This window comes from Abramis brama, assembly GCF_963993115.1.
Source record: "Abramis brama genome assembly, chromosome: 24".
Classification (NCBI taxonomy): Eukaryota; Metazoa; Chordata; class Actinopteri; order Cypriniformes; family Leuciscidae; genus Abramis; species Abramis brama.
The window spans coordinates 8,079,095-8,106,039 of NC_139986.1; the positions used below are offsets into that span (position 1 = coordinate 8,079,095).

General features: G+C 36.2%; 1 protein-coding gene across 4 annotated transcripts in view; it reads left to right on the top strand.

Moving 5' to 3' along the window:
• kmt2ca (lysine (K)-specific methyltransferase 2Ca) overlaps nucleotides 1-26,945 on the top strand; it is a 145,344-nt gene that overhangs the window by 59,228 nt on the left and 59,171 nt on the right. For all 4 annotated transcript variants that reach the window (XM_084103256.1, XM_084103258.1, XM_084103257.1 and 1 more), the window contains exons 8-13: nucleotides 7,296-7,458; nucleotides 8,014-8,185; nucleotides 11,204-11,318; nucleotides 13,709-13,884; nucleotides 15,321-15,484; nucleotides 26,003-26,110. In XM_084103256.1, the coding sequence (XP_083959382.1) occupies nucleotides 7,296-7,458; nucleotides 8,014-8,185; nucleotides 11,204-11,318; nucleotides 13,709-13,884; nucleotides 15,321-15,484; nucleotides 26,003-26,110 (898 nt within the window). The remainder of the gene's footprint in view (nucleotides 1-7,295; nucleotides 7,459-8,013; nucleotides 8,186-11,203; nucleotides 11,319-13,708; nucleotides 13,885-15,320; nucleotides 15,485-26,002; nucleotides 26,111-26,945) is intronic.

Consider the following 26,945-nt stretch of genomic DNA (forward strand, 5'->3'; position numbering starts at 1 on the left):
TGTTGCGCATATTCTGAAAGAGTACAGCAGATCTGAAACTAAAATCAAGTGAAGATGATGAAATGCGTATACCAGAAAGAACCATGAAAGTTTTGTGAATATGATAAAAAATGCTGCTGTCGGCTTGCAACTTTTTTAGAAAATGATGGCGGGGGAAAAAGTGAATATATTGTGCATCCCTAAATGTATTGTTTTTACTTGATATATGTAATTGACTTGTGATGTAGGGCTGCATGATTTTGGGGGAAAAAATAAAATGCAAAAAACATATTTATGATAAAAAAGTTAGCTATACATTATTGTAGCTGCTCAATTTGGCCTAAAATGTTTTTATTTAATTATTATTATTAATTGTATGGTTTAAACATAAATAAAAATAAATAAATAAAAGATGGTTGGCAAATGTTGCTTTCCCAGATGCACAGAATCAGATCAGATCAAAAATCAGATCACATGCAGAGATGAGTTTGTGTAGAGCAGCAATTTACTGGCAATCGAGCAGTAAGACAAGACACTGAAAGCACAGTGTTTCAGAGACAGCGCATTTCGATTAATCATGCAGCCCTATTCTGATTATGAAAGTTACAACTATGTTCTCAAAACTCTCTTAGTAGTAAATATGCAAGTAAATAAAGACTGCACTATATTGTTTTTTTATGAGAGGGTTTTATAGTAACACAGTCAGTGACGCCATTGTTTATCTCTATGGACATGTGGGCTGAATTTGGCAGAGCTTTAACTGATCCCTCGATCCAGCATACTTTTTTGTGGCAAAGGGCTAATAGTGGAGTTGAGTGAGCCCATGTTTGCGTCGGTTTGTATTTTTGAATGCAGTCGCAAACTTGAGCTTAACTTTCCCTGAGAGTAATTTCTGTGGAGGAATGACAAATGCGCTCACTGTTGATAAAGTATTCAGAGTTAATCATGAATGGGGTTATTATTGGCAGTGGAAGAGACTGGAGAGGTTGTGTCGGTCCCCTGGTCTTTTAAATATTTTCTAATTAGGAGCGGAGCAGTTCAGAACTGCCACAGCCGTCTCTCTTGTGCAACTCTTCTAATTAACACAATGCAATGTGGCAGACGCAGGGGCGCGTGGAACCCGGGCAGGGAAAGCATATTAGGAGTAATTAATTTTTATATCAGCTTGTTCTCTTCACCTGCGATCAGATGTTTTGTGGAAAAGCACATAGCATCTATCTGAGTGTGTGGATATACAAAATACAGTACAACAATTCAAATAGAAACTTACTCTTTTAGGATAATTGTGGTCCATGTTTTCTGTGAGATGAGCAATATTTCATTAGCAGGGCTTGACATCAACACCCGTCAAACCACCAAATACGATTGGATTTCAGCAGTGGCGTGTAACGCAGTCACTCCTACTAACCACTTTGGCCGGTTGAATTTTATATATAATATATATATTTTTCAGTTGTAGTCTTATAACAAAAAGCCTCTGAAATAATAAACTGTGCAATGTAGTTTTGTCAAAAATATAGATTTTTCAATACATATCGATACTGAAATTCTGAAACGCTTCCAGTACACTATATTCCGCAGATACACGATATCAGCTGCACGTTCTCACTCACTCATCTCTCTGACAGCGAGTTAACACACAAACTCGCCTCTCCTCACTCCTTTGTTTTAATTTGCTTCGGATGAATCATTTTGGTGTTACAGGGCTTGAATTTCGGCATGGGATTATGCATAATTTGACTCATTCCCACAGATTTAGTTAAAGTCGCCTCTCAGTACTAAAGTGAGTTCTTTTTCCGCTGCTTATTGCGCTTAAACAGTCAAATACACACAAAAAATAAAGTCAAAATGCCGCTCTTGGCGAGTATGTACGTTAACACAGTCGGTTATGTTTCAAGTAAACATTAACAGTTGAGAAAGAAAACGCATGTGTAACAGTATAATGGATCCGTGTGTCAGGCCTTAAAGTGACAGCAGATTTTCCCCATGGTATCGATGTCAAGATTGTGGTCAGTGAAAATGCTGTTCAGGAGACTTTCCTTTTGTTTTGGTTTATCTTCCTTCAGCACACTTTTCTCTGCTTTTCTGCAACAGCAGAAACTGATGAGTCAGTGGGAACAGTTGTTCACAAAGTAAATGATTCAGATGATGCATTAACTTTACATCATTCTAGGTTTTCCACACTTTGTCTATATGAGAGTGCTACAGTGACCATTAGAGCTGTTGCTCTGCAGCTCACCCATTTAGCAGCTTTATTGCCTGCATGTAGAGGCTGTTCAGTAATCCAGTGGACTTTGATTGAAGGTTTTGTTACTGTTTGCCAGACAGCAGAGGGGAGAACAGTTTATGACCGGGGTGACTGGGGCCTTTTTTAAGGTAGACCTGGTCTTCTAACACTGAGCCCAGTTGATTTACCGTATGTTTAGGAGCTCAAGGCCAGCCAGTATGTGATTAGCAGTGCCTGGCCTTGTTTGGTTGGAATATGCATGCCATTTTGTAGATATTGTATTTCGTGCAAGAAATAATGATAATTGTTTCATAATTTGTCTTACAATAACTCAGGCAACAGGTTGAATGGTTGAGCTTGACAATTGTCAACACTACCGTTTATCTAGAAATCGAGAAACTTTAATGTTTCTTTTTTTTTTCGTCCTGTAATTCTGTTGAAATTGAAATCACTTCATTATTCTCAATATTTACAGTAAGCATTTCTTTTAATTTTTTTATTGTAAATAAACTGTGGTAAATATATTTTGGTCACTTAAAAATGGTAAAAAAAAAAATTAAGTTTTTACTACAATCAGTTGAATATCAACAGAATAAAACAGATTGTCACAGTTTTGATGTAAAATTATAATTGTTAGAAACAGTCAAGACCTCTGGGTGGAACATACACCAAAGTGATTTTTTTTATTTATTTTTTTTAAGGGGAAAATAGATGTTTTTAAATTATTTAAAAACTAACTACTTCTAGTTTTAATCTCATGTTAAAGAATATTTTACATAACATTGTCGCTGTTGGGCGGAAACCTCATATCTCCATATTTATTTATTTTTTCCATTTATTAATAAATCATTATTATTGTCCTTTACGTCTGTCTCTGGGTTTTGCAAATACCTAACCCTAACCCTAACCAATGAAAAATATTAAAAATAACATGTGACTAAACCTTTTAACTCCATTGGATCCACAAACTGTCAGTAAAAGCTCATAACTCCACCACGCCTCTATTGTGAATGAAGTACCGCACACAGTTTGGACTCTCTCTGCTTGTTTGCAATGCAAGGTTAAATAAAGATCTGGTTCTTTGAATAAGTACAGTGTTTTCTTTAGCTTTTATATATGCATGTATGCATGTATGTATGTATGTATGTATGTATGTATGTATAGTGTTTCTTGAGTAATGTTTTATGTATTTGAGGAGTGGAGAAGAGTGTCAGTCTAGAATGTGTCATCAAGTCATTGCCAGTACTGTCTTAAATAGCCTGTGCAAAGTACTTTGTCTCTAATAGCACAAGAGTGGCCATGTGACAGGAAAAAAAAGAGCCCACACAGCTACAATAAACTTTATAACCTGTAAGGTAATGAAAACCTAATACATCGCACTTACTGCCTCAAATGCGGCCATCTTAACGACAGACAAAACGCGTATATATCCGACATTCTCTGAAATTTGCTGGTCAAAAACTCCATTTGAGCTTGATTTTAGTAAAATATGAATAATATAATGACACATGCAAGTGTCTGACCATATATGAAGCTGCAATATCAACTTTGACAACATGGTGTAAAAAAAAAATATATATATATATATATATTAGTTTTTTCCATTTCCTGAAAATAAGTGTTTTTGCCCAACAGCGACAATAGTTCTCAAAAGAAAGTCCATGATTTTTGTTTATTCATCTAATTCTTAAGAGAGAAAAAAAACTATTTGTACCCTATTCATGGAAAGTGGCAGCTACCGGAGGGTATTGCCAGGATGGCTGCTGAATGAACTGACTTGCTCCAATAAGGACTTTGATGTAGGTTTGTCCTGGCAGTGAGCTGTGAAATAGTAAAGTTCAGAGAGCTGAGGATGACCTGAACTTCACACAGTCCCGTACCCCAGATCATCTTCCTATGACTTAATTTGAATGTATCCTTTTACCGAAAAGCTCTGATTGGGGGATTTAAACTCTTGACATCTGGCAACCGCAAGCATGAAAGCTTGTAGAGGCTTGTTAAAAACTGTAATAGTTAACTCTTTTTATTTGTCAAAAATAAGTAGAGGTTTTGGTAAAGTTTTTATTTTTTTAACTGCATTTTAGTCTCGTCTTTTTTCATCAATGATATTTCATGTTGATATAGTAACAGTTATCGTTTAAAGAAGTCGGTGTCGTCTCGCCATTGTCTCGTCGTAGTCATGGGGGGACAAAAGGTCGTCAACGAACAATTTTCACCATAGATTTAGTCAAAAATAACACTAAAGGTTACAAATAAATCATGCATAAAACCAAGAACATGCTTTTACAAAGTAAATCAGGTCAGTTTTGTAACGTATTCTTGACATTTAGACAAGAGAGCAGTCGGAACGGGTAGAAATTAGTTGCAAATATGCACGAACAACTTCCGATCACTGGATTAAGGTTATGTCTATAAAGCGTTTCACATGCTATAAACAGAATCGCTGCATAACACTGTTCACACACTGACTGACCGAGACACAAACCAGCTGACATTGTGCATAGTACGGCACACTCATCCAACCCTTTGCTGCATCTTTCATCACTGGCCTGCTCCGTTTGGAATGCTGCCATTATGCCTCTTTGCATATAAGATTTCAAGGAGGGAATGCTGTTCTACTTTATAATAGTGTCCTTGGAGTTTTGGCAGCAATAATGGATCAGCTGTAGCTTTTTAGGGGATGGTTTCAATAATATGAGGCATGGAATAGAGATGAGATACTCAACACCCAGCCAGCCCTGAGAGTGGACAGTATGGCCATAGAGCTCTATATGTCTGTCCTTCAGAGCGGTTCAGAAAATAGCATTGTGGGTATAGGCTGCTGTCAGCCTCAGTGGACTCACCGCCTGGGCGATAATTGCTTAAAGCTCGGTGTTAAAAGGTATTTGCAGATTGTTGCATTTGGGCATTAGGCCAAGGGTTTCTAAAGCATGAGAGAGCTAAAGAGAGTGCTGACTAGAGACATTTTTAGTTTAGGGCCGTTTTCTCAGGCCCTCGCTTTCTCTATTATTCAAAGTGTGAGTGCTTTTTCCATGGTGGTGATTTAAATGTCTGGCCAGTTTTCACCCTAGTCCTTATTTTGAATGGAATTTGCCTTGATCCTGAATGCTTTACTGGAAATATCTGAAAGGCTGAAAAAATACACGCTGAAAGAAGGGGAAGTGTGTTACGATCAAATGGACCTGCGAGAGGAACAGCGTGTTATGACAACCTTGCTGTTCAGGGTTATGGTGTTGTATCACTCTTACAGCAAAAGGCTACTATAAGAGCGACACAATTAACAGATGGACGGTTTTGCCATTTATATTATGTCAAAAAGAAATGTACATTTTATTTTAAAAGATTATTTTAAAAGTCTAATGTTAATATAAAACAAATTTAATTAAAACATAGCATGTGTTTTTCAATGAAGTAAACTACTTATTACAGTAAATAACAACAAATTATTGAAAAAAACAAAACAATCTGCAAACCAAGAAGTGCATGTACCATGTGTAATCTTCACAGATAATGCAAATAAAGAAACAGAATGTAGATAATAATGTCTGCAATCACTTACTTTATATTACCCTAATAAATAAATCAAATTGTCAGTAATTGCTTGCCACATCATTTCTTTCTTGCTGCTTGTCGGTGTGGCTTTTTATGTTCCTTTCGAGTCCCAACAGTTTATGTATCATTGGTCACTGACCTACACCGGGATTTAAAAAAAAAAAAGAAAGTGTTTCAGCACAGTTGGAAATTTCACATATACTGTGTTAAGGTGGTTTAAAGGGATGTGTTGTTTTGGTTTTACTTTTAAAGGTCACACCAAATGTGTGTCAATACACCTTAAAAGGACACCTTTGGTTTCTTTTTTAGAAAAACAAAGTGTACAGTTTGCAATGCAGTACTTGTTTGTGGCATGGTTCATCTCATGTGTCTGGAAGTATGATAATATACTGTGTTGGGGAGTAACTACATTTAATGGCGTTGTGTAATTTAAGTGCAAAATAAATGTAACTGTAATCAGTTACTGAGGAAAAAAATGTGTAGTTATATTAGTTACTTATGAAAATGATAATGATTACAAAGGGGTTACATTTGAATATTTGTGGTGGCTATGCTTTGAAAAAATTTTTTTTTAAGAATCTTAATTCAGGTGATGACAGATTTTGAAAGTCTGACAGTAATCAGTGTTGAGTACTACTGTAAGGTTAACCTGCAGGTTTAAATGTTTGAAAATGATTAACAGTTGAAAACGTTTGTTAGAAATGTAGAAAAAATAATCAAAATCAAATGTAATCAATGTTGTTGTTTTTTTACATTTTAAATAGGGTAACTTGTATTCTGTAATCTATTACATTTCCAAAGTAACCATCCCAACACTGATAATATAGTTGCCTATAATAAGTATCACTGAATCGCTGTACAGAAAATAAACCGCAAATGGATGCATTACATGAATTAAACAACAAACTAATCTGAGTGCACTTGATGCAGGGTCAGATTAAGAGGGGCTTTTAATTTGATTGTGCCAAGAACACCATTGCACGTACAGGACCTCCCATTCTCCGTCTTCATTATTTTACGAATACATTTTGAAAGAACTGTTAATCAAAGAAGGTAAATGTGAAATTTATCTATTAGAAAGGAAAACACTGTAATACTTTCTCTTGTACCATTTGCATTCAGCAAGTACACATTTTTATCATTTAAACAAGTCTTTGAAAATTTGAAAACAAGTTTGCATTTGTAGCCTGCATAAAAGCTTGTGTATTCTGTCGATTACGGTCCATGGATGCGTACAGGTGCGCACCAGAGATATGTTCATAACAAGAATGGCAATAACAAGGGGGGGAAAACACTGATTAAGTTTTAGGGACCTGTGCTACTTAATCTAAAGAAAACCATAAAGAGGGTAAACAAATTATAAATGCAAAATATTATTCACCTTGAGCAGTTTTGGAGCTGTGTAAAAATAGCAGTTCATATTGGCCTGAAATTAATATAATCTAAATGAAACTGAGCTGTGCATGTCTAATTGTTGAGTATTTACTGAACTGAAATGACACCACCAATATGTATGTATCTGTATTCACTTTTGTAGTGCTGTGCATACTGTAAGCGCCTTGGAGCATCCATAAAGTGCTGTGAGGAGAGCTGTGGGCGCTCCTTTCATTACCCCTGTGCAGCTGCTGCCGGAACCTTCCAGAACATAAAGACATACACCCTCCTCTGCCCGGATCACATCCAGCAAGCCCTCATCCGATGTGAGTTTCTCTGGTACACACGTTCCCTTCTGCTGATTGACAAAATCTTAAGGCGTTTTGTGTTTTAGTTAGGGCTGCATGAATTCCCTGCACATATGCTTACGATATTGCTTTAAGTGTGTAAAATCAATGTAAATTATATTTAAAAAAAAACAAAACAAAAAAACTGAAAATGATATAACCAATACACCAAATTTGGCACACTCCAGGTCAAAACCAAATATCTATAGGGAAAATAAATATTTAACTTTTTTTTCCCATGATACCACAATTGTTTGATTTTTATTTATTTTTTAATTTTAATTATTATTATTCATTTTTTTTACATACATTCTATATATTCAGACCTACTGTACCGCTGGATGTAATATAATGTTACACATGATGAATATAATGTTACACATCAGATGATTTTCCCCAACAGTTAACCAGACGTTTATTTAAGATATAACAGATAATGTTTGCGTGAATCCTCGCCAAGACAGATGTATCACTGCATCTAAGACATACCGTGTGGAGTTCGAGACCCATTATATATACATGTTCTCTTTTCAGCAAAAGATGAGGTGAACTGTCTGGTGTGTGACAGTTCTGGAGACTTACTCGATCAGCTGTTTTGCTGCACATGTGGCCAGCATTACCATGGGGCCTGTCTGGACATCACTGTGACCCCGCTGAAGAGGGCCGGCTGGCAGTGTCCCGAGTGCAAAGTCTGCCTGGCGTGCAAGTGAGTATCCAGCTCACCTGGATATTATTACTCATCGCAGATTCAGACTTCTGGAGAATTTGATCACTCGTCCTTCAGAAAATTGTACTCTTTACCTTTAGATTTGTGGCGGATTTGAGAAAGCTTTCAGCTCAGCCTCTCTCAGCTCTGTTTTATATGTTCTACTATATCCAAGTAAGCTGTTTTCTGTGAATCTGCGAGACTTCTGAATCATAAACCGCTATAGGGGAATAACGAGAAGAACAAAGTGCAGTAAACGGTGAAACTATTTGGAATATAAACCAGTGTGTTTATAATTAAGACAATACATTGAAGTAATATGGTAAGAAATATAAAAAAGCAGCATGACAAGCTCTTTCGTACATCTGAAAATAATTGGAAGCGGATGACACCAAAAGCCAAACACAGTGAATTTACAAAAGGCCTCTCGTTTATAGATGAAAAATAAGGTGGATATAAATCAGATCAGTGCAGAAAATGTAATATACAGTATTTTGTTAGTCATTGGTATACTGCATGATCTCATTAGACATCTTCCTCTCTTTCATGTTACCTTTGACAAGCCAAAGTTGTTTTTGCTTTTGCTATTACTTTTTGAATATCTATATGTCCTGGATGAAAACATGGCAACCCTTAGATAGCCTAATTTTTTTGGCCTTTTTTTCATCCCAGCCACACACTGACTGTGACCGCTGGGAGATCCATTTCATCTGATGTCAGACAGAAATCGAATCTGTTTACAAGCCTTTCTATATGTGTATATTGTTTTGAGGAGGCAGAGAAAATCTGAATCTTTTACAGTGAATTTTTACAGTGGAGTTTGCAGTGCATGTTTATTCTTCTAATGCTTCAATTGCAGTGGAGTTTAAACAGATCGTATTGTGTTTAAGCTCTGTATTCTCCACTGTGATGTGCTGCTGGACTGGGAATCAGATACAGCACGGCTGGGAAAGGCAAAACGTGCATCTGTCTTGATCTGGGTGAAAATTAATGTAATGGCTCAGCGCGGCTGTAAATATCAGATGACGTGGATTTGCATTTGGCTGAAAATATAGGACTGGAAATGAATAAATCTCCGGAACGTCCTCGTAGCTCTATAAATCTGACTTTCTCCTCTCTGATTTACCACTTAGACATATTTTGGCTCTGAAAAGCCACAGTGAAAGTGTTATTGCTCATGGGGAGAATTTAATGGGGTGTTTGTTTGCTTGTGAATATGTAAAATAAGGTTGTATTGGGCTGAGGAGGGGTGGCTCAGTGTCTTTTTAATGGCTGATGTCTTGAGAGTAGATCAGTTCATATAGTGTTACATGGTGTTTGACCAATATTGATTTTTAAATGTGATGCAAAAAAGGGGAAATTAAATGAACACATAAAATTCACAAAAAATATGCATTGTGTTTGGAGCAGACTGTCTTTACGTTTTGAAACGGACAGAATGGGGAACAACCCCTTCTGTTAATCAGCTGTTTAATCGATTAAACGTCTCTCTGCAGATGGTAGTCTCTAAATGGATCATGACAGTTAATTTGATCAAGCCCACGGCCCAGTTACAAACTTGAATCACCTTAATAACAGTAGCAGATAGAAATGGAAAAATAACTCATTAATTAAATGACTGCTTCTGATATTTCTCACTGAATTATTGTAGCATAACAACAGGAGTTACGTGTAAATTTAAACGATCATCTTGGTTCATAATTGGCGTAAATGTGTTTATACTGGAATCACGATTTACACCGTATCCTTTGCTCCTCTCAGCATGGTCCTCCGGTAGTTCATAAAACATGTCTACACTCCATGGCTGATAGGGCTTTAAATTGTCAGACCTGCTTCCAGCTAAAATTGGTGAGGCACACGAATTTTGCCTGAAAATGTTGATTAACTGTTTAGGTATTTTTTCACGAGTTTGTATGTTTGCATTGTTTTACTGTAAAGAGCTTTGAGAAGCTCCTTTTAAAGGGGCTATATAAAATAAAACGTATTATAATTATTATTATTGTAGAAAATGTAAATGACAGAAATAGAGAAATCCATCCAATTTTTTTAGATATCACTTAATTGAGTAAAAAAAAAAAAAAAAAGTTAAAATAATATCAATAAAATTATATTTTACAATAAAGTATGAATGTGCTGAAATCAAAATTCTGGGCCAAAAACAGAAACCAAAAATAAATAATACATTAATAATCTATTAATTAATCAAACGCACAAATAGCTAAAAATGGGTTGTACAAACATTTAAATTGCACATAAGGCAGTTTTTATATCAACTTTTTAATAACAGAATTGTTTCTACTCCAGTTTGTGTGTGAACTTGTTTTCATGACACATTTTTTCAAACATGCATTAAAGACCACTAACATCTTAAGTAAAAATATAATGAATATGTAATACAAAATGCTTTTCTCTAGAGTTATTTTCTTCTAACTAATGAGTTTATGGACATTAAATAGATTTTTTAAGGTAAATGTAATGTTAAGTGACATTGTATTGCCTACAAGCTGTATAAGCACACAGCTGACATGTTTAACTGTTGTAGCTTATCCACATTGTGTGCACAAAATAGACGCTGAACACAGTCGAAACGTGCCATTGGAGAAGTGCTAATTAACTGTCTGTTTTGGGTCAGTGATTTTGCCCCGAAACCGAAAATAGCTGTGTATGCTGAAAATTGTCGGTAGCCGAAATTTCAGTGCATCCCTACACAAAAAGAAGAAAATGCTAAATGAAAAAGGCTGAACTATAAAACAAAGGGCTAGATTGCAGCAAACAACAGGTCATTTTTACTGTCCATTTCTGCTCTACATAACTATACATTAAACATGAATTCTCTTCTGATTGGCTAAAAGCACTTTCACCCAGGATAGGCAGATTTCTTGTCACTGAAACTTGCCTAACTGGCCATATAATACAAACCGTATAATAGGTCAGAACGTCTTATTTGCAAAAGCCCCTAACCCTGTATCTGAAATCATCCTCTGTTCTAATCTACTGTATCCTTTTTCTGGTCTGTAGGAACCCAGGGGAGGACAGCAAGATGCTGGTGTGTGACATGTGTGATAAAGGGTATCACACATTCTGCCTGCAGCCCATCGTGGACACAATACCCACCAGTGGCTGGAGGTGCAAGGTAAGCTTGTGTTTGTGTATGGACTACAAATGGCCTGCTTTGAGAAGAGTTGAGACACTGTGCTTTAATTTCTGTTTTGAGCCTGTAACACGCAACCCGTGGGTGTTTATGGACTGTGGGATTGAAGAGTGCATTGGTTTTTCATCTCATCAGCATACTGTATATTCCCTATGGAATGATGCTGGAGCTAGATTTAATCACCATGATGAATTCATTACCTGGGTGTAATTTTTCCTAATGTCCATGCTGCACTTCTCCTGTACCCTCACTTACGGTATCGGCCGACTTTGAAGAGCTGTGTGAGTGATTTGTGGGGTAGATGTTCATCTCCACTATAAAAGCCTTGTATTTTTCCCTGTCTATTTTCTCCTTAAGGATTTTTAATAAATAATAAATCAAAATCAAACCAATTAGCCTCCAGATGAATCAGAATATAAAAAAAAAACCTTGATTTAACCCCAAAAATATTTGACATGTTGTAATTGAATCAGAATGTTTAATACACACCTCTTGACTAGATGCCATTGATAAGTGTAAAAAGAAAAACAAATGTAATGCATTTGAAGTAATACCCCCAATCATTTTCAGGTTGTTTGGGACTGTAGCAAAGCCAACTTAAGATGGTCAAATGCCCTATGAAATGCACTTTAACAGAGCACTATTGGGCCATTGGAACGTACCCTTTGTTTCTGTGTCGATTGATTTAAAAATCAATCCTCCCTTTGCCCAGAAATAGCATGAAGTCAGCAAATCAAATTGGAACTTATATTTTTAAGAAAGATCTTTTTGATTTTTGTGTGGTAAGCAACAGATGGTCCATGATCTGCGAGTATGCCATCTGAGGCTGAGACCACACAACACTTTTCTAAATTGAGTTAGATTGCTAGTAGACCCCTAAATATCTTGCATATCTGAACGAATATAAAAGCTGAACCAAATCCCACACAGATCCCACTCAGACTGCTCCCATCACTTTGTGGAGGCGGCTAAGAAGCCCCACCTGTCATCCAGGACTCAGTAAAGGAGTCTGCCCATCATCAGAGGCTTGACAGGGCTTGGTTTTTTTGCTAAGGGTCTGTGGGTGGTTATTAGAGATGATTCTTGCCCCTCTTCAGCTGGCTGAAAAGCTGCTTTTGATGAGCTTGAAGTGCCTTTTATTTATGATTTTTTTTAATTGACATGGAATTTTCTGGCGCTTTACTCCTATTGAGTGCTGATGCAGACTGATGAACATGATTTTGAGGATTTATAGAGCTGTAATTATGCTGGAACACAATCCAAATTGATTTAAGAGAGCCCATAAAGTTTTCAGTTTGCAATTGGTTGTTCAGTTCAAGTGCCATTGTTCAGATACTAGTTGTCATTTTTTCTTTTTTAAAATCATTTGTTTTGATAATTTAAGCTGGTCTCTGCAGTACATGAAGCAATAGGGATGAAGCAATAGTATTGCAATAGTATAATTTGCTATACTGTTTACATCACTGTATGTATATGTATATTTGCCATCACTTGGCAGGACTGCTTTACATTATGTACAGTTTATTTAAACATGAAATAGTGCGGAAATAGAGTGAGACATGTCCGAAATAAGTCGAGATGAGGAAGGCAGTTCCACATGGTTATACACTACTGTTCCAAAGTTTGGAGTCAGTAAGATTTTTTTCTTTGACAGAAAGTAATGCTTTCGGCAAGGATGCATTAAATGGATCAAAAGTAACAGTAAAGACATTTACGGTGTATAAATACTGTTCTTTGTAACTTCGTTCATCAAAGAATCTTGCAAAAAAAAAAAAAAAAATCCACAAAATGTTAATACATTGATGATAATGATAAATATTTCTTGAGCATTTATGAAGAATCACGTGACATTGAACACTGAGGTAATGATGCTGAAAATCAGCTTTACCAAAATGCAATGTAATAAATTTCATATTAAAATAGAAAACGGCTATTTTAAATTGTAATAATATTTCAAAAAATATAATTGGTATAAACTATATAAATGTTTTTTTATTTTATTTTTTGTATTCCCAGAAAAATAAATCAGTATATGTTGTTTTAATAAGAATAAAAATTGCCCATTACATTGTATTTACTAAAATTACTCATACCATAGGATTTTGGTCATATAGGCATCTTTATCTTTATCTACCCATCTTTATGTAAGAGCATTTGCAATGCCTAAAACCTTAATTTAATCAACTAAGATTTAATTGGGCCATAAAAGTTAGGTTGTAAGATAATTTGTTATTAATATTGTAATGTGCATTTATCTCTTGCTCAATAAGAATAGGAATCAATAGGAAAATTTGATTTCATGTTCACTTTAAATGGTTTTGCTGTCATGACATGAAATGATGCCAGAGTGAATTGAACGTTGTGTTTTGCAGAACTGCCGGGCGTGTGCTCAGTGTGGCATGAGGCCTAACGGTCAGTGGTCATCTAATGGTGTAATGTGTGAAGGATGTCAACAGCAGCATGATTCAGCACAACTCTGCCTCATCTGTGGGCAGAATCAGGACTCTGGCAGTCCTACAGACAAACACTCATGCTGCACATGTAAGAGGTAGGAAATGAGACCCCTTCAGCTGTGACAATATCACACAGTCTCGAGTGACCTATTGCTTTAATGAATCAGTTTCTGCATAAAAACAGTTTTCATTCAAATTTTATTTTATTAAGAAAATTCATTAAGTGTCATCCTTCAGAGTTTAAATGTTTGGTTTCCAAATGTCAGTTGAATTTAAATGGTTTCCTGCTCTCAGCAGGCGGTAATTCACTACTCTAAACACATTGTGGTTGCCAAACCATGTTCAGACGCATTGCAACCCATGTGTAATATAGTCTAGGTTATATTTAAAAAGAAAATTCACATTCTTTTACTTTAGTTTTTTATTGGTTTTCAAGAATGTTGGCATCTGCCAAATTTGACTACCATCTACCATGACATTAATTTTAAGTATTATTACTACACTTAAAAAAAGTGTGTAGTAATTGGATTAAAAACCCAATTTGGGCTGGTTTTAGCCTAACGGATGGCTAAATATTAAACAGCGCTGCCATACTAGCACCTGCTCTAGAGTTTTCCTTTGGGGACTAGGAACATAAACAGTGGGTAATGAACGCAATCGATTACATTGATGTGTCCTTACAGCCTAGTGGTGTTGTCCATTACTGATGTGAAGACTGGTATTGATGAATATTAGCTGAATACTTCTCTGCAGGCTTCAAATACAGTACTATGATTAACTAAAAGAGAAATGATCTTGCAAAGATCTCCATAGAACGTTGTAATTGAGCCGCCAGCTTTTTAAAATGGCTCAATGATGTCTTTGTCAATGGAAAAAATGCTCATATAATTTGTTTGGCAGATGGATTTGTTTCTCTTGCTTTAACAACTAACTAGTGATCATACATGTGATCATGTATGTCACGTTATGTGTCGTGTATGTGCAAATGTTTCGAGAGTTGCAAAACGTGACCGACATAATTTGTTCAAAGGTCGTTGTATTTAAATAGCTCAGAGTATATTATAGTTATATTGTAGAATATTGTAGCCTGAGATTAGTTTGACAATATTGTTTATATCCATATTTTTCACTACATGACCTTGCAGACAGACACAGAATGCATTTTTAAAAGTTGAATACCTTGATGCATCTTAAACCCAATGCTCATGGCGTATGGCACTTATAAAAACAGTTACAGATCATCATAGTAAACAATGTCTATGGACAACATGATGGATGCAAGAACTTTTTAGCTCAAATAACAAATTTCAACTTTACCAAAACCGCATGCTCTACATTCCTGCTTTAGGTGCTGTTCTTAGAACTTTAGATTGTATTAACACTAAAAATTCCTGTAATGTAAAGGTTAACAAATACTAACAGTTTACCAAAAATAAATAAATAAATACAAAACAATGAAATTACGCCGTCGTCTCGATTGGGTCATTGATGGTTGTCACAGATGGTTGTTTATTGTAATTTTCTCTATCAGATGGGTTCACGTGGACTGTGAGAGGCAGGAGGGTGCTGACCCTAACAGTCAGGTGCAGGATGGGTACACCTGCAGAGTGTGTAAGCAGGTTCAAGAGGAGAGCGGGCACAATCAGCCCATCAGCAACCAGGAGCCTTCGCTCGCTGACCCAGAGCCAATCGAGGGTGAGTACATGTCTCTCAGCACTCCACACACTTCTGATGTTTTTTTTAGCCTTGCAGTTGGCTGTATTATAGAGTACTAGAGTGCTGTTGTATGAAAATGTCATTTGTTTTGTATTACTCTAGAGCAAATACCATCTAATAATGTATTTTTGTGGGATTTTTGAGGTTTCTAAGTGTTGGGACCAACTGCCCTATGCAAATACCCTGTTTACACCAGCTTTTAACATCTGTGTCTGGTCAGCTTAGACAGATTGCAGTTTATACCTGGCATGAACCTGCATATTGAACTCATCTCCTGTTATCATTTTTGATCAGATTTCGCAGGAAGGATCTTACTTGCTATATCAACATCAGTGTTGATATAGCACAACAAATATTTTTTAAAAACTAAAGCATTTATCCCTAGCAAATTGCAGGGTTTATACTACAGATGCTATGTAGTCACGTGCGTAGCATCAAATGTGATTTGATTGGTTCATGTTTAGACCTGTATTTAGTGCTGAACACTTGAGATTAAAACAATTAACATAATTGATCATTAGATCATTGCCATCTCTTTCTATTAACACACAATTAAACATGCTTGTATATCTAAAATTGTTAAGAAAAGGTTTGTTGGTTTAGTTTCCTTTTTGTATTTAATTTTGTTATGCTGTGTGTTTGGTATAGTGTTCAGGAATAACCTAGAATTTATTTTCCTTTTTTTCTTAAATTATGCATTATAATTTATTTATTTTTATTGACATGTTTGCATAAAAGGTATATAATTAAAATCAAACCTTGGCTTTTGTGCCAGTTACATAAATGTAAATGCATACAATTATAGATTTACAATATTAAGTTGGTCTCTTTATTTTCACACAATTTCCATTTCTTCCCATGGTTTTTAAACATATATAATTTCAAACATATCAGTTTTTCCATGGAATAAGTCTGTATGTTTAACCAGTTCTATCAACTCTCCATGTGAGTTTTTTTTATTCTTATTCTTAAGTTGAGGTATTGTTTTCCTGTTGACTTTGTCAACTGATGTTCTATGTGTGATGTTGACCAACTGTAAATTGCTGTAGGCTGGGTTTTTGTGATGTTAAGCACTCTTCATTAGTCACAGAGGCTCTGTTGAGGCTGCAGCATTTAATGTGTCAGAGATGTAATGTGTGGGCCTCAGTGCTGTCACTGATTGTAATTACAGTGTGTTTGTCAGTTCAGCCAGAGACTTGAGCGTTTGAGCAGGTTGAGAAACACCACTGCCATATCTTAATACATCATTCATAATCTGCCCTAAATGAGCATTTGCATTTTTCAGTGTCATGTGTTTTGGAGGAGGGACGCATGGGGACTGCATACTCACTCTCTAGTACAATGTGAAGTCAGCATGAAATGAATGTGGCCCTGTTTACTTTTTACATACTCAATCAAAGGGGAAAGAAGTGTTTGTCTTTGCAATCTCTGAAATGACTGTCCACCAATCCCTGTCATTCAAATCACGTCACTTCACGTTTTCTCATTTAACATCCAATTTCACGTGGCAATACATCACATTACAGAAGTAAAATGGTTTGCAGATGCCATTTCATGTTGACTTTATGGCTAGTTTTTGAGTTCACCAAGGAGAATTGGGTTAGAGATTTTATACTTTATCTTTTTGTTGCACACTACAGAGCTCTCTAAAAATGCTGTTTCAAGAAAGAAAATGAATCGGCTTCCTGTGCTCGTGGTCCCAGCTGGTGAACCATCATCAAGACCCTGGAAGCTAAAAGCAAATCTTATTTTCTTTGGGCCCATTATTAGGAATTGTAATGAGAATGGACTCTTCCTGTAGCCTGATGGCAAAGCAGTGAGCCTTTTGCGGTTGTTACATCCCCCAACTGCACCTTATTACCAATGATTTTATTTTCTTCCTGTGGGCCTGTGGTGGGGAGTTGATATATGTTGGCATGTGGTTGGCAGAAAAGGATACAATCAGACCCGGTTGTATGGGCTCTTTGTAAAGCCAGTCATGCCAGCAGCAATGCACTGGGCCACTGCCAGCAGCTAGAGGAAGCAATCATCCCATTGTTGGGCCCCCAAGAGAGACGGCTCTAATCAAGACAGAGACGCCCACCTGTTAACCAACCCTACCACACCCCCACTTCCTGATAAACACGCGCTGAGTGCACACATGCACACGTACATACTAGGGTTGTCACGACACAAGCATTTTAGTAGCTGAACTTTCACAGCTGAAATATCACAGTTCTCATTGCCAATATTAATACCACATCTAAAAGTTTACCCAATTAAAATAATAATAATTTTAAAAAAATTAGCTGTCAAGTACAAAGTACTTCTCCGTGAAGTCAACATTGGTGTAACAATAAAAAAGAGGTAATTACTGACGCAAAGAGAGTAATTAAAATGAACAAAAGCAAAGAGTGTGATAAAGTCAGATAATTAAAAACAATATACAGTCAATAGACTAATAGACTAAAAAAAGAGGTAATTATTGATGCAAAGACTGTAATTAAAATGAACAAAAAAAAAAGAGTGTGATTAAAGTCAGAAAATGAAAATAGAGTCACTGGACAACTTAATTTTTCAGTGTAATGTTTTGGAGGAGGGACAAATTGGGACCGCATAATATCTCTTTCGTCCTTCCCTAATACAATGTGAAGTCGGCATGAAATGAAAATGGCCCTGTTTACTTTTTACATATTAATTCTAAGGGGAAAAAGTGTTTGTCTTTTGTAATTTCTGAAACGACCGTCCATCCCTGTTATTTTGTCAATTCATATTTTATCATTAAACATCATATTACAGAAAATAGTTTGCAGGTGTCACTTCATGTTGACTTTAAAGGTTATTAAAAACTGAATTTAAAATATTAGCTTTCAAGCACGAAGTACCTCTCAGTGAAGTAAACGTTGGTGTAACAATATAAATTAGGTAATTATTTATTTAAACCGTCAGTTAATTAAAGCGTGAAAAAGAGAGAAAATGAAAAAAAAAAAGGTTAATAGACTGATAGACTCACTGGACAACATAAGAAACAACATAAGAAACAAATCTTCTTTGTGCTGTTCCTTGTGATTACAATTAATTTCATAATATGGACATGCTAATATTTTGATCTCTGCTGGCCTGACTGTTCATTTTCTAACCATCTGGCTTGACCACTGAGACAGAACTCAAATACCAGATTGATTTATGTAGAACAGTTTTATTTTTGGTTTGTTTTTCCACCCTTATTTTCTGTATCAGTTAAGGATTGCACCAAGTAGTTGATAGGTTCTGTCACTAGTTGATGAGTTGTATACTGTATATAAAACAAGTCGAAGACTGTATATACTGTAAAGCAATATGATTCACTCAGTTACTACGAATGGGGAAAAACTGCAATGGGAAAAGAGGGTTGAATAAAATCTCTCTGACAGTAGGTGGCACTTGTAGAACAGCAGTAATACAGTGGTTACCATAAGTATTTTGGTACATACAAAGCTGCAACTTTCTTGTCAGAGAGAAGCAAGTAACTCAAAAAGTGATGTTATGTGTGGTGTATGTTATCAAACCCCAGAAAATAGAGAAGAGAGTCGGTTCTGGTTTCTTCCTATGCTATTCACTATCATTTAGAAATAGTATGCATGTTCATGAGCGCCACCAAGTTGTAGTTTTATGTAAAAGCAGCGGCTCTAGGCATGTGAGCTAAATCTTGCTGGTTGGCCAGTTGTCTTCACCGCGCAATGGAAAAAAGTTAAGAACCCTTTATGTAAAAAATGTTTATACTTTATATAATCTGTTGCATTGATGGCATGCAAATGTTTGTGTCAGTCTGAACAGAATCATTGATAAAAATGTTTATCGCACTTAATTGTCACGAAAGACCAGTTTAGAGCTGTTTTGTTCTCCTCTGCCTGTTTGGACACATGTGTCGTAAGTGTATGTTTCCTCAGCACAGTAGCACAAAAGTGTTGTTTGTATTTTCCTACGATGCTGTCAGTGCTGAAGTTTGACTACCACAAGATAGGAAATATGACTGTAACAATGTAAGAGCACTCTACGCTTGCAACGTTGATCATATAGTTCATATACAAGCGTGTTTCAAGGTTTCTGGGCATATTTCATATACTCTAGTGAAGCAGCGCTGTGTATTTTAGGGTTTTTATTGGTTGTTTTCTCCCCTCTTCCCACCATCTACACTCCCACTTTTCCATAGCTTTACAAACCCAAGACTTTTTCTACTCTGAGGTGTGAACGACCAGGCTAAAACAGGGGGGTTTCATGAAACTTTAAGAAATTTAGGTATTCCCCATTGACGTGAGATATTGCCCATAGGAGTTGGTCTTGCATGCTAACAGCTTATCATTCGCATAGCGAGTTGTTAGCAAACTTCACTGCATGTGCTGCGGGTGTCTGAGATGAAGTTCAGTCAGAGTGTTCGCATACAAACCAAACTTTTGTGAACCATCCTGAAAATAATCCAGTGTTGCCCAGAAGCGGTCATTGGGTCATTCGTTACAATGCAACAAGCATGTGGCAATGGAAATATGCATACTTTCAGTTCTTTTCCTCATCACAGAGAGTCTCTGGAGTTGCAGTTTCTGGCAAGTCAGGCACTGTATCGTTAGCCATTTACGTAAGGTAAACATTGACTAATCAACTGTTTGGGTACTTTTCTGGATGACCAGTATTTTTGAGTATGTTTTGAGTATCCTTAGTACATTCATTGGCAGGTAATTATAGAAGCATTATGTGTTAGTCATATGTTTGAGGGGGTATTTTCCCAAGGTTGTGGTAAAACGACTCCACCGCCCATCTGAAGGTTTTTGTTGCCATGGACACGTGATGCCATCAGTGATTCATCCTGACACTGCTGAAAAGAACCATAGTCACGCTTACTCACATGACCCAGTTCACAAACAACACAATCACCTGTGCTTGTGCACAGATGACTAATGGTACTGTAGCTGCTGCATGGCTGCTTTGAGATCAGCTTCTTTCAGGAAGCTACTGTATGAAGTGTCAATCTGTTAGGCTGGAGGCCAGAGCTCCAGATGACCGTCTGATGTCATATACACACTGGGAATGATAAATCCTTTAAGTTCATCTGTTTTGCTCTCAGGCGGTGTGCAACGCTGCCGGTTGACACTATCAGGTGAGTATTGACGAGTGAAGTCAGTGTGAGGGCTTATGGGAGTTTGCGGACCCTGAGGCGCCCCCGATCAGGAATAATAGGTGTTTGAAACCCAGCGCCTGTGTGCAGAATCAGCCAGCAGGACTTCTCTGCTCTCTGGAGCGGGATTGTGTCAGTATCCCGTTATAAGCTCCTCTTCTCCCTTGTCTGTCTAGCCGGATTGCAGTCATTGTGCATCACTGCCTCATGACCTCAGCGGCCTTCGCTCTTGTTTGAACTCTACATGTTCGCTGAGGTATCCCGAGGAATGTTTACATGCTGCCGCTCATGGGAAGCTCGGCTAATCTTGAACCTCTCTCGTTCCTTAGTAGTCCAGGCAAAGTAACTCATTTTGGAGCCAAAAATAGAATTAATTGTAAAATAAATTTTTTCAGCATAGATCATTTCTATGAGGTGTCCAGAACAACATACTAAAAGTCCTAAGAAATCCTAGTTGAGGAAATATGTTAAATTCTCATCAATCCGAGATATATGCCAATAAGGCCAGGCAACAATACACCCCAATGGGGCTATTTTTTTTCCTTTACTCCTATCAAAATAAAACTTTACACAATGAAAGTACCCATGAAAAGTAAACATTTTTGTATTACAAATTTCTTTGAAAATTAATTTGAATATGCAAATGACCTATACACTAATCGAATATAGGCTAAATACACCTGCATAGGCTTAATTTTTTCCTTTACTCCTACCACAAAAAAAAACTTTACACGATGAAAGTCTACAAGAAAAGTAAAACATTTTGTATTAGAAGTTTCTTTGAAAATGAATTTGAATATGCAAATGTGCAATATACTAATCGAATATGTCCAGAATACACCATAATGGACTTATTTTTTTCCTTTACTCCTATCACAATCAAACCTCACACAGTGAAAGTATACATGAAAAGTAACATTTTTGACGTAGTTCCCTGTCCGTTTGTTGATCAGCTCAATCTGAACTATTGAAGTTAAAAAGTCTATAAATTATACTTTTTTTTGAAAATGACCTATCGTTTCGCTAGATAACAACCTCTTCTTCAGCTGTGATCGCATACAGCCCGTTTAAACACTTCAAAGACTTTTGAAACTGCATTGATTTGGACTTAAAATCGATGGTAACCAATGAAGTCCATTGTTAGAAGAAAAATCCAGAAATGTTTTCCTCAAAAAACATAATTTCTCTTCCACTGAGGAAAGAAAGGCATGGATATCTTGGATGGCATTGGGGTGAGTAAATTATTAGGACATTTTCATTTTGGGGTGAACTAATCCTTTAAAGTCACTTGCCACACTTACCTGGGTCACTTGCCACAAAAAGACTTATATTGACCTTAAGAATTGATTGCACAATCTTGCCTCCAGTTGCTTTCTAAATTTTTTTTTTTTTTTGGCGAACAAGCCTTACCTAATGACATCACCCCACAGATAACATCAGAAGAAAGTTAGAATAGCCATCTTAGTCATTAGTAACATGGTGAGATTACATTTTGGGCTGGTAGATTTACAAATGATTGGTATTGTTGGTAAGATTACGAGATTACAGGCAGAAGTCATTCTTACCAACTAAACGATTCACTCTCACACAGAAGACAGATGAAAAACCAGATAGACACACTTTCCAGACATTCCAGCTCTTTAAAATAATTTTGCCAGACACCAAAACTGCTTCTCTTTTTGTAGTTAGCAAGTATTTCAGACCAGGCGGGCCACACATCAGACTTCCACCGTTTGTAAAGTAGCTTTGCAGTGTTATGAGAAGCTAGCAACAGCAATATCTAGGTTAGTTAAAGAAAAACAAAAAAAAATCTAAAATAAAATAAAAAACACCAGAAAGAAACCTCCCCTGTTGTTGCTACCTTGTCGTGGTGGGGAGGCTTGTGTGCCTCCGTGACCCTGAAGACTATACCAGTGGGGGTTATACCCCTGGCAGGTACTACCAAGCCAGGCAGTTTTCAGGTTAGAGGCCAGTCTAAAAGCAGCATTGCCATCACCCATTGGCAGTAGGATGATTGGATGAAGATCGGGTCGATGTATTTGTCATACATATGAATGGTGTTTCTGCCTATATGCAAATTAGGACATATTCAATAGGTGTGGCACTCATGTGCATATTCAAATTCATTGCAAAAGAAACTTGTAATACAAAAAAAGTTACTTTTCATGTATACTTTTACTATGTAAAGTTTTATTGTGTTAGGAGTAAAGAAAAAAATTAAGCCTATTTGGGTGTATTTTTGGCATATTCGATTGGTCTATAGCTCATTTGCATATTAAAATTCATTTTCAAAGAAACTTGTGATACAAATTTTTTTACTTTTCATGGGTACTTTCATTGTGTAAAGTTTTATTTTGATAGGAGTAAAGGAAAAAAAATAGCCCCATTGGGTTGTATTGTTGCCTGGCCTTATTGGCACACATCTCATATTGATGAGAATTTAACATATTTCCTCAACTAGGATTTCTTAGGACTTTTAGTATGTTGTTCTGGACACCTTATAGAAAAGATCTATGCTGAAAAAAATTATTTTACAATTAGTCTGTCATAAAACGCTACTTTGCCTGGACTATAGTGGCACACTGCATATAGAACTTCCTCTGATACATTATTGCATTATGTGTTGTTTTTTTGGGGTGACACAATATACCCTTATTGACGTGATATTGGAAAATGAAATATCGATTATCAGGCTAATGTATACTGATAATATCGGAATTTAATAACGCACCAGTAATTGTTAGACACCCCAGTCTACTTGAAGTGCTGCGAGTTCTTAATGTACGTATTTGTATAGTTATGGTTGCAACCTCTTTCTCCCCACACACGTATTTGAATTTTGATTATGTGGCCAAAAAAGAGAACATGCAAATTAAAGTTAAAGATTAATTTAACTTTAGCATTATTTATTTTATTCATTCAATTTCTATTGATATTGCACTTAATATAGTTATTGTGAATTATTTTGGCCGCAGTAATCATGTACTGTAGTAGAAATCTTTTTGCATTAAATTGATATTAATTTGTCTAATGTTATTAAGATTTATTAGCTCACTTAATACATTTATGTAATTCAACAGTACAACAGTTTCATTTAAGTTTTGCATGCCAAACTACCTTGCACATTTTCTACAGATAATGTGTAACATAAGTTTCCATGTTCAATACACATAATACAGTCCCTTAGAAGATTTACAGACTAGTTTGTCAGTAAATTATGAAAAAAGACCACACGGAACTTGCAAAGTAAAATCATTTTGAGTCCGAATTTAATTATCAAGCTCAACATATCTGACAAGCTTAATTTTTTTAAATATGTATGTAGGTGTGTGTAGGTAAGCATATTGCAGTGTTCTTTGTAGGTTTGTTGTAGTGTTCTTTGTCTGGGTCTATGACTTGTCTGGTTAAAAATAGCTAGCAGCTCTAAACCAGTGAGGCTTTCATCTTCCCTGTGCTGCTAGTCAATTGTAAGTATGAAGACGTTATCAGGACATCGCAGTCAACCTCAATTCTCTTTAGCACTCTGAATGATGGCAGTTCTATCCTGATTCTCTGGTTATCTTACACCCCAGGTTACATTCAGATTAAAGATGTTTTACTGGTGTGATACAGATTTTACATTGCCAAATTATTAAAGGGGGTCATGCAGAATAGAATTTTTCTTGATCTTTGGGGAAAAAAATTTGTTTAATATACAATTTAATAAAATACTGTATTCACTTTAAGCTCCTCCCCAAACCATTTGTTAAAACTAAACTACACATTTACACATGACACCCCTAATTTACACACAAACACCTATTCGTATTTTTTTTTTTTTTCATAGTGGGTTCTCATTCATTCAGTCTACAGCCCATCTATTTAGTTTGGTGTTGCACAAATGTGTCCTTAGAAGTTTGGAATCCTGCATTTGTGAGGCTTAGCATTAGAACACTGTTTGTTTTTGGTCTTGCAGTTATTCTGAAGTCTTACGTATGAGCGGAGAGCATTGCTTGTGTTTTGTTTATTCATTTTTGTGTGCCCTGTATGAGACCATCTCAGCAGTGTCTAACAAGAGCACGGCTCGTGAATGTGTTGTCATGGTGATGCCTGGCATAATGGGCCACAGTGGCAGCTTGAGTATTCCTGTTCATTGTTTAGAGTGAAGGAAGTGCAACAGTATGGTGGAGGAGGGGGCAAAGAGAGCGCCGTTTAATTGATATATAAGATAGATGTATAAAATGTTGATTAAATAATAGTAGAAAATAAGATTTAATTGAATGAATTATGCATTTAGTTGTGATTTAGGTTTGAAAAATGGTTGTTCTGTCAAAGCAAATCTCATTTGCATCTCATCTGATTGATGGTGTGAGTGGTCACTTTAAATAGAGTTGTAATATTCATGTTCAAAGATGCCAGATTTTGTTGTGGTACAGTTTTTGAACATAGCACAGGTTGTGAATGGTTTCTAAATGGTTGCTGGTTTGATCTCTTTAAGGAACAGGACGTAAGCAATCATTGTTGTGTCCTTTGTCGAATTATGCACTAAACCTCAAGTTGCTACAGGGAGATTGAACCTGTAATAAGTTTGTGGCGCCATTCTATGGTTTAACTCATGTAAAAGTCTCAGGACAAATTGCACTGACCATAGTTGTGTGGCAATAAGATTCTAGGCTACCTGCTGTTTTATTATTTCAAACTGTTTATCAACTGTTGTTTATGCAGTGCTCTGTGTGTCAGATTCTTTTGTGCATGTTATGATGTAGTTTGGGCAAAGATCTGATGACCAAACCAATTTATTTTAATTCTGGAAAACAATTGGGAGTTAATGACAAGAATGTCTAAGATAAAGACAATATTCAACAAAAGTTTAACTTAATGCTTTAAAAAATGTCATTGTTGTAACCACCAAGTAAAAAGTCATGATGTTTTCCTTACACCTTGAATACATGGTATATTCAAGTTACGGCTTGTATGAATTGCATTTGTAGTCAAATCAAGTCAAGTCACTTTTATTTATATAGTGCTTTTTAGCGCAGCAAAATAGTGTCATAGTCCAGCTTAAGTAAGTTCAGTGATGGTTAATTTCTGTTGTAAATAAAGTTATTAATTCAGTTAATTTATCTGTACAGCTGCTCTGGAGAAAACAGTGATGTCATCATCCAGCTCAGTTCAGTTGTCATACAATGGTGTCAATGCAGGCAGATCAATAATATTGTTGAAAGTGTCCCCAACTAAGCAAGCCAAAAGCCAAAGGCTTCCAATAAATTAAATTGAACAAAAAATGAATGTCATTTCATTGGCCCTTGTGCCTGTTCAGAATAGATCAGAAACTATTTTGTCCCACAGTTGTTTCCTTGTGCAACTTAACACTTCCCTTTCCTATCTAGATGTCTTCATGGCTGTTGAAGAAGTTAATGAGGCTGAGGAGGAAGTGGCGTTGGAGACAGAGCTCAGTACTAGTCCTCTTCCTACTCTGCCAGAAGAGTTTCTGTCATGTAAGTTTTTCTTTCTCAGCATAAACAAGACCAAAGAACGCACATCACCAGCAAAAATATACTCAGGGTTGGGTCGACAAAAGAAATAATAAAAAACAGAAAACATTCGGCACACCAAAGTGTAAAATTTAATAGTGGACTCACACACAGGTTACATTTCAAGCACGCAAGCTCTTTGTCAGACAGTTAGAAGTTTTAACCAAACAAGCCTTTATACTCACAGGTGATTAATCAAGAATCACATGACACATGCAAAGAAAAAAAGAAAAAAAGAGAAGAGAAGAGAAGAAGAAAGACATGAAAAATAAATAATAATAATAATAATAATTTAAAAAAATTCATGGAACACAAAGGCAAAAGAAAAATACAAGACTAATGGAAGTCAAATTTAAACATGCACAATTAATAATTAAGAAAAACATGATACCTGCATAAACGCATGGAAAACCATGAAAAAATGGACGAATATCAAATTCTTAATTTAATCCCCTAGGTGCTATAGTATCTAATATGTAAATCCAAAAGGTCTCACGTTTCAAAAGTAAATGATAAATGTCCCCTCCACGCCGTGGATTTTTGACTAATTCTATTCCTACGTCTTGTAAGGTCGAGACTGAGTGTCTAAAATTAGCAAAGTGCTGAGCTACCGGACTTTTAGGATCTTGGTTTCTGATCTTGATCTTGGCGTTTTTAAAGATCTGCTAGTTTTACCCACTTAGCAAAGACTGCAGGGGAAAGGCAACATGTAAATCACATTGGCAGATTTGCACGAAATAGTGCCTCTTATTTAAAAACAATTAGCCGTATGAGGATGTTTGAAAGTTTGAGTTTTATA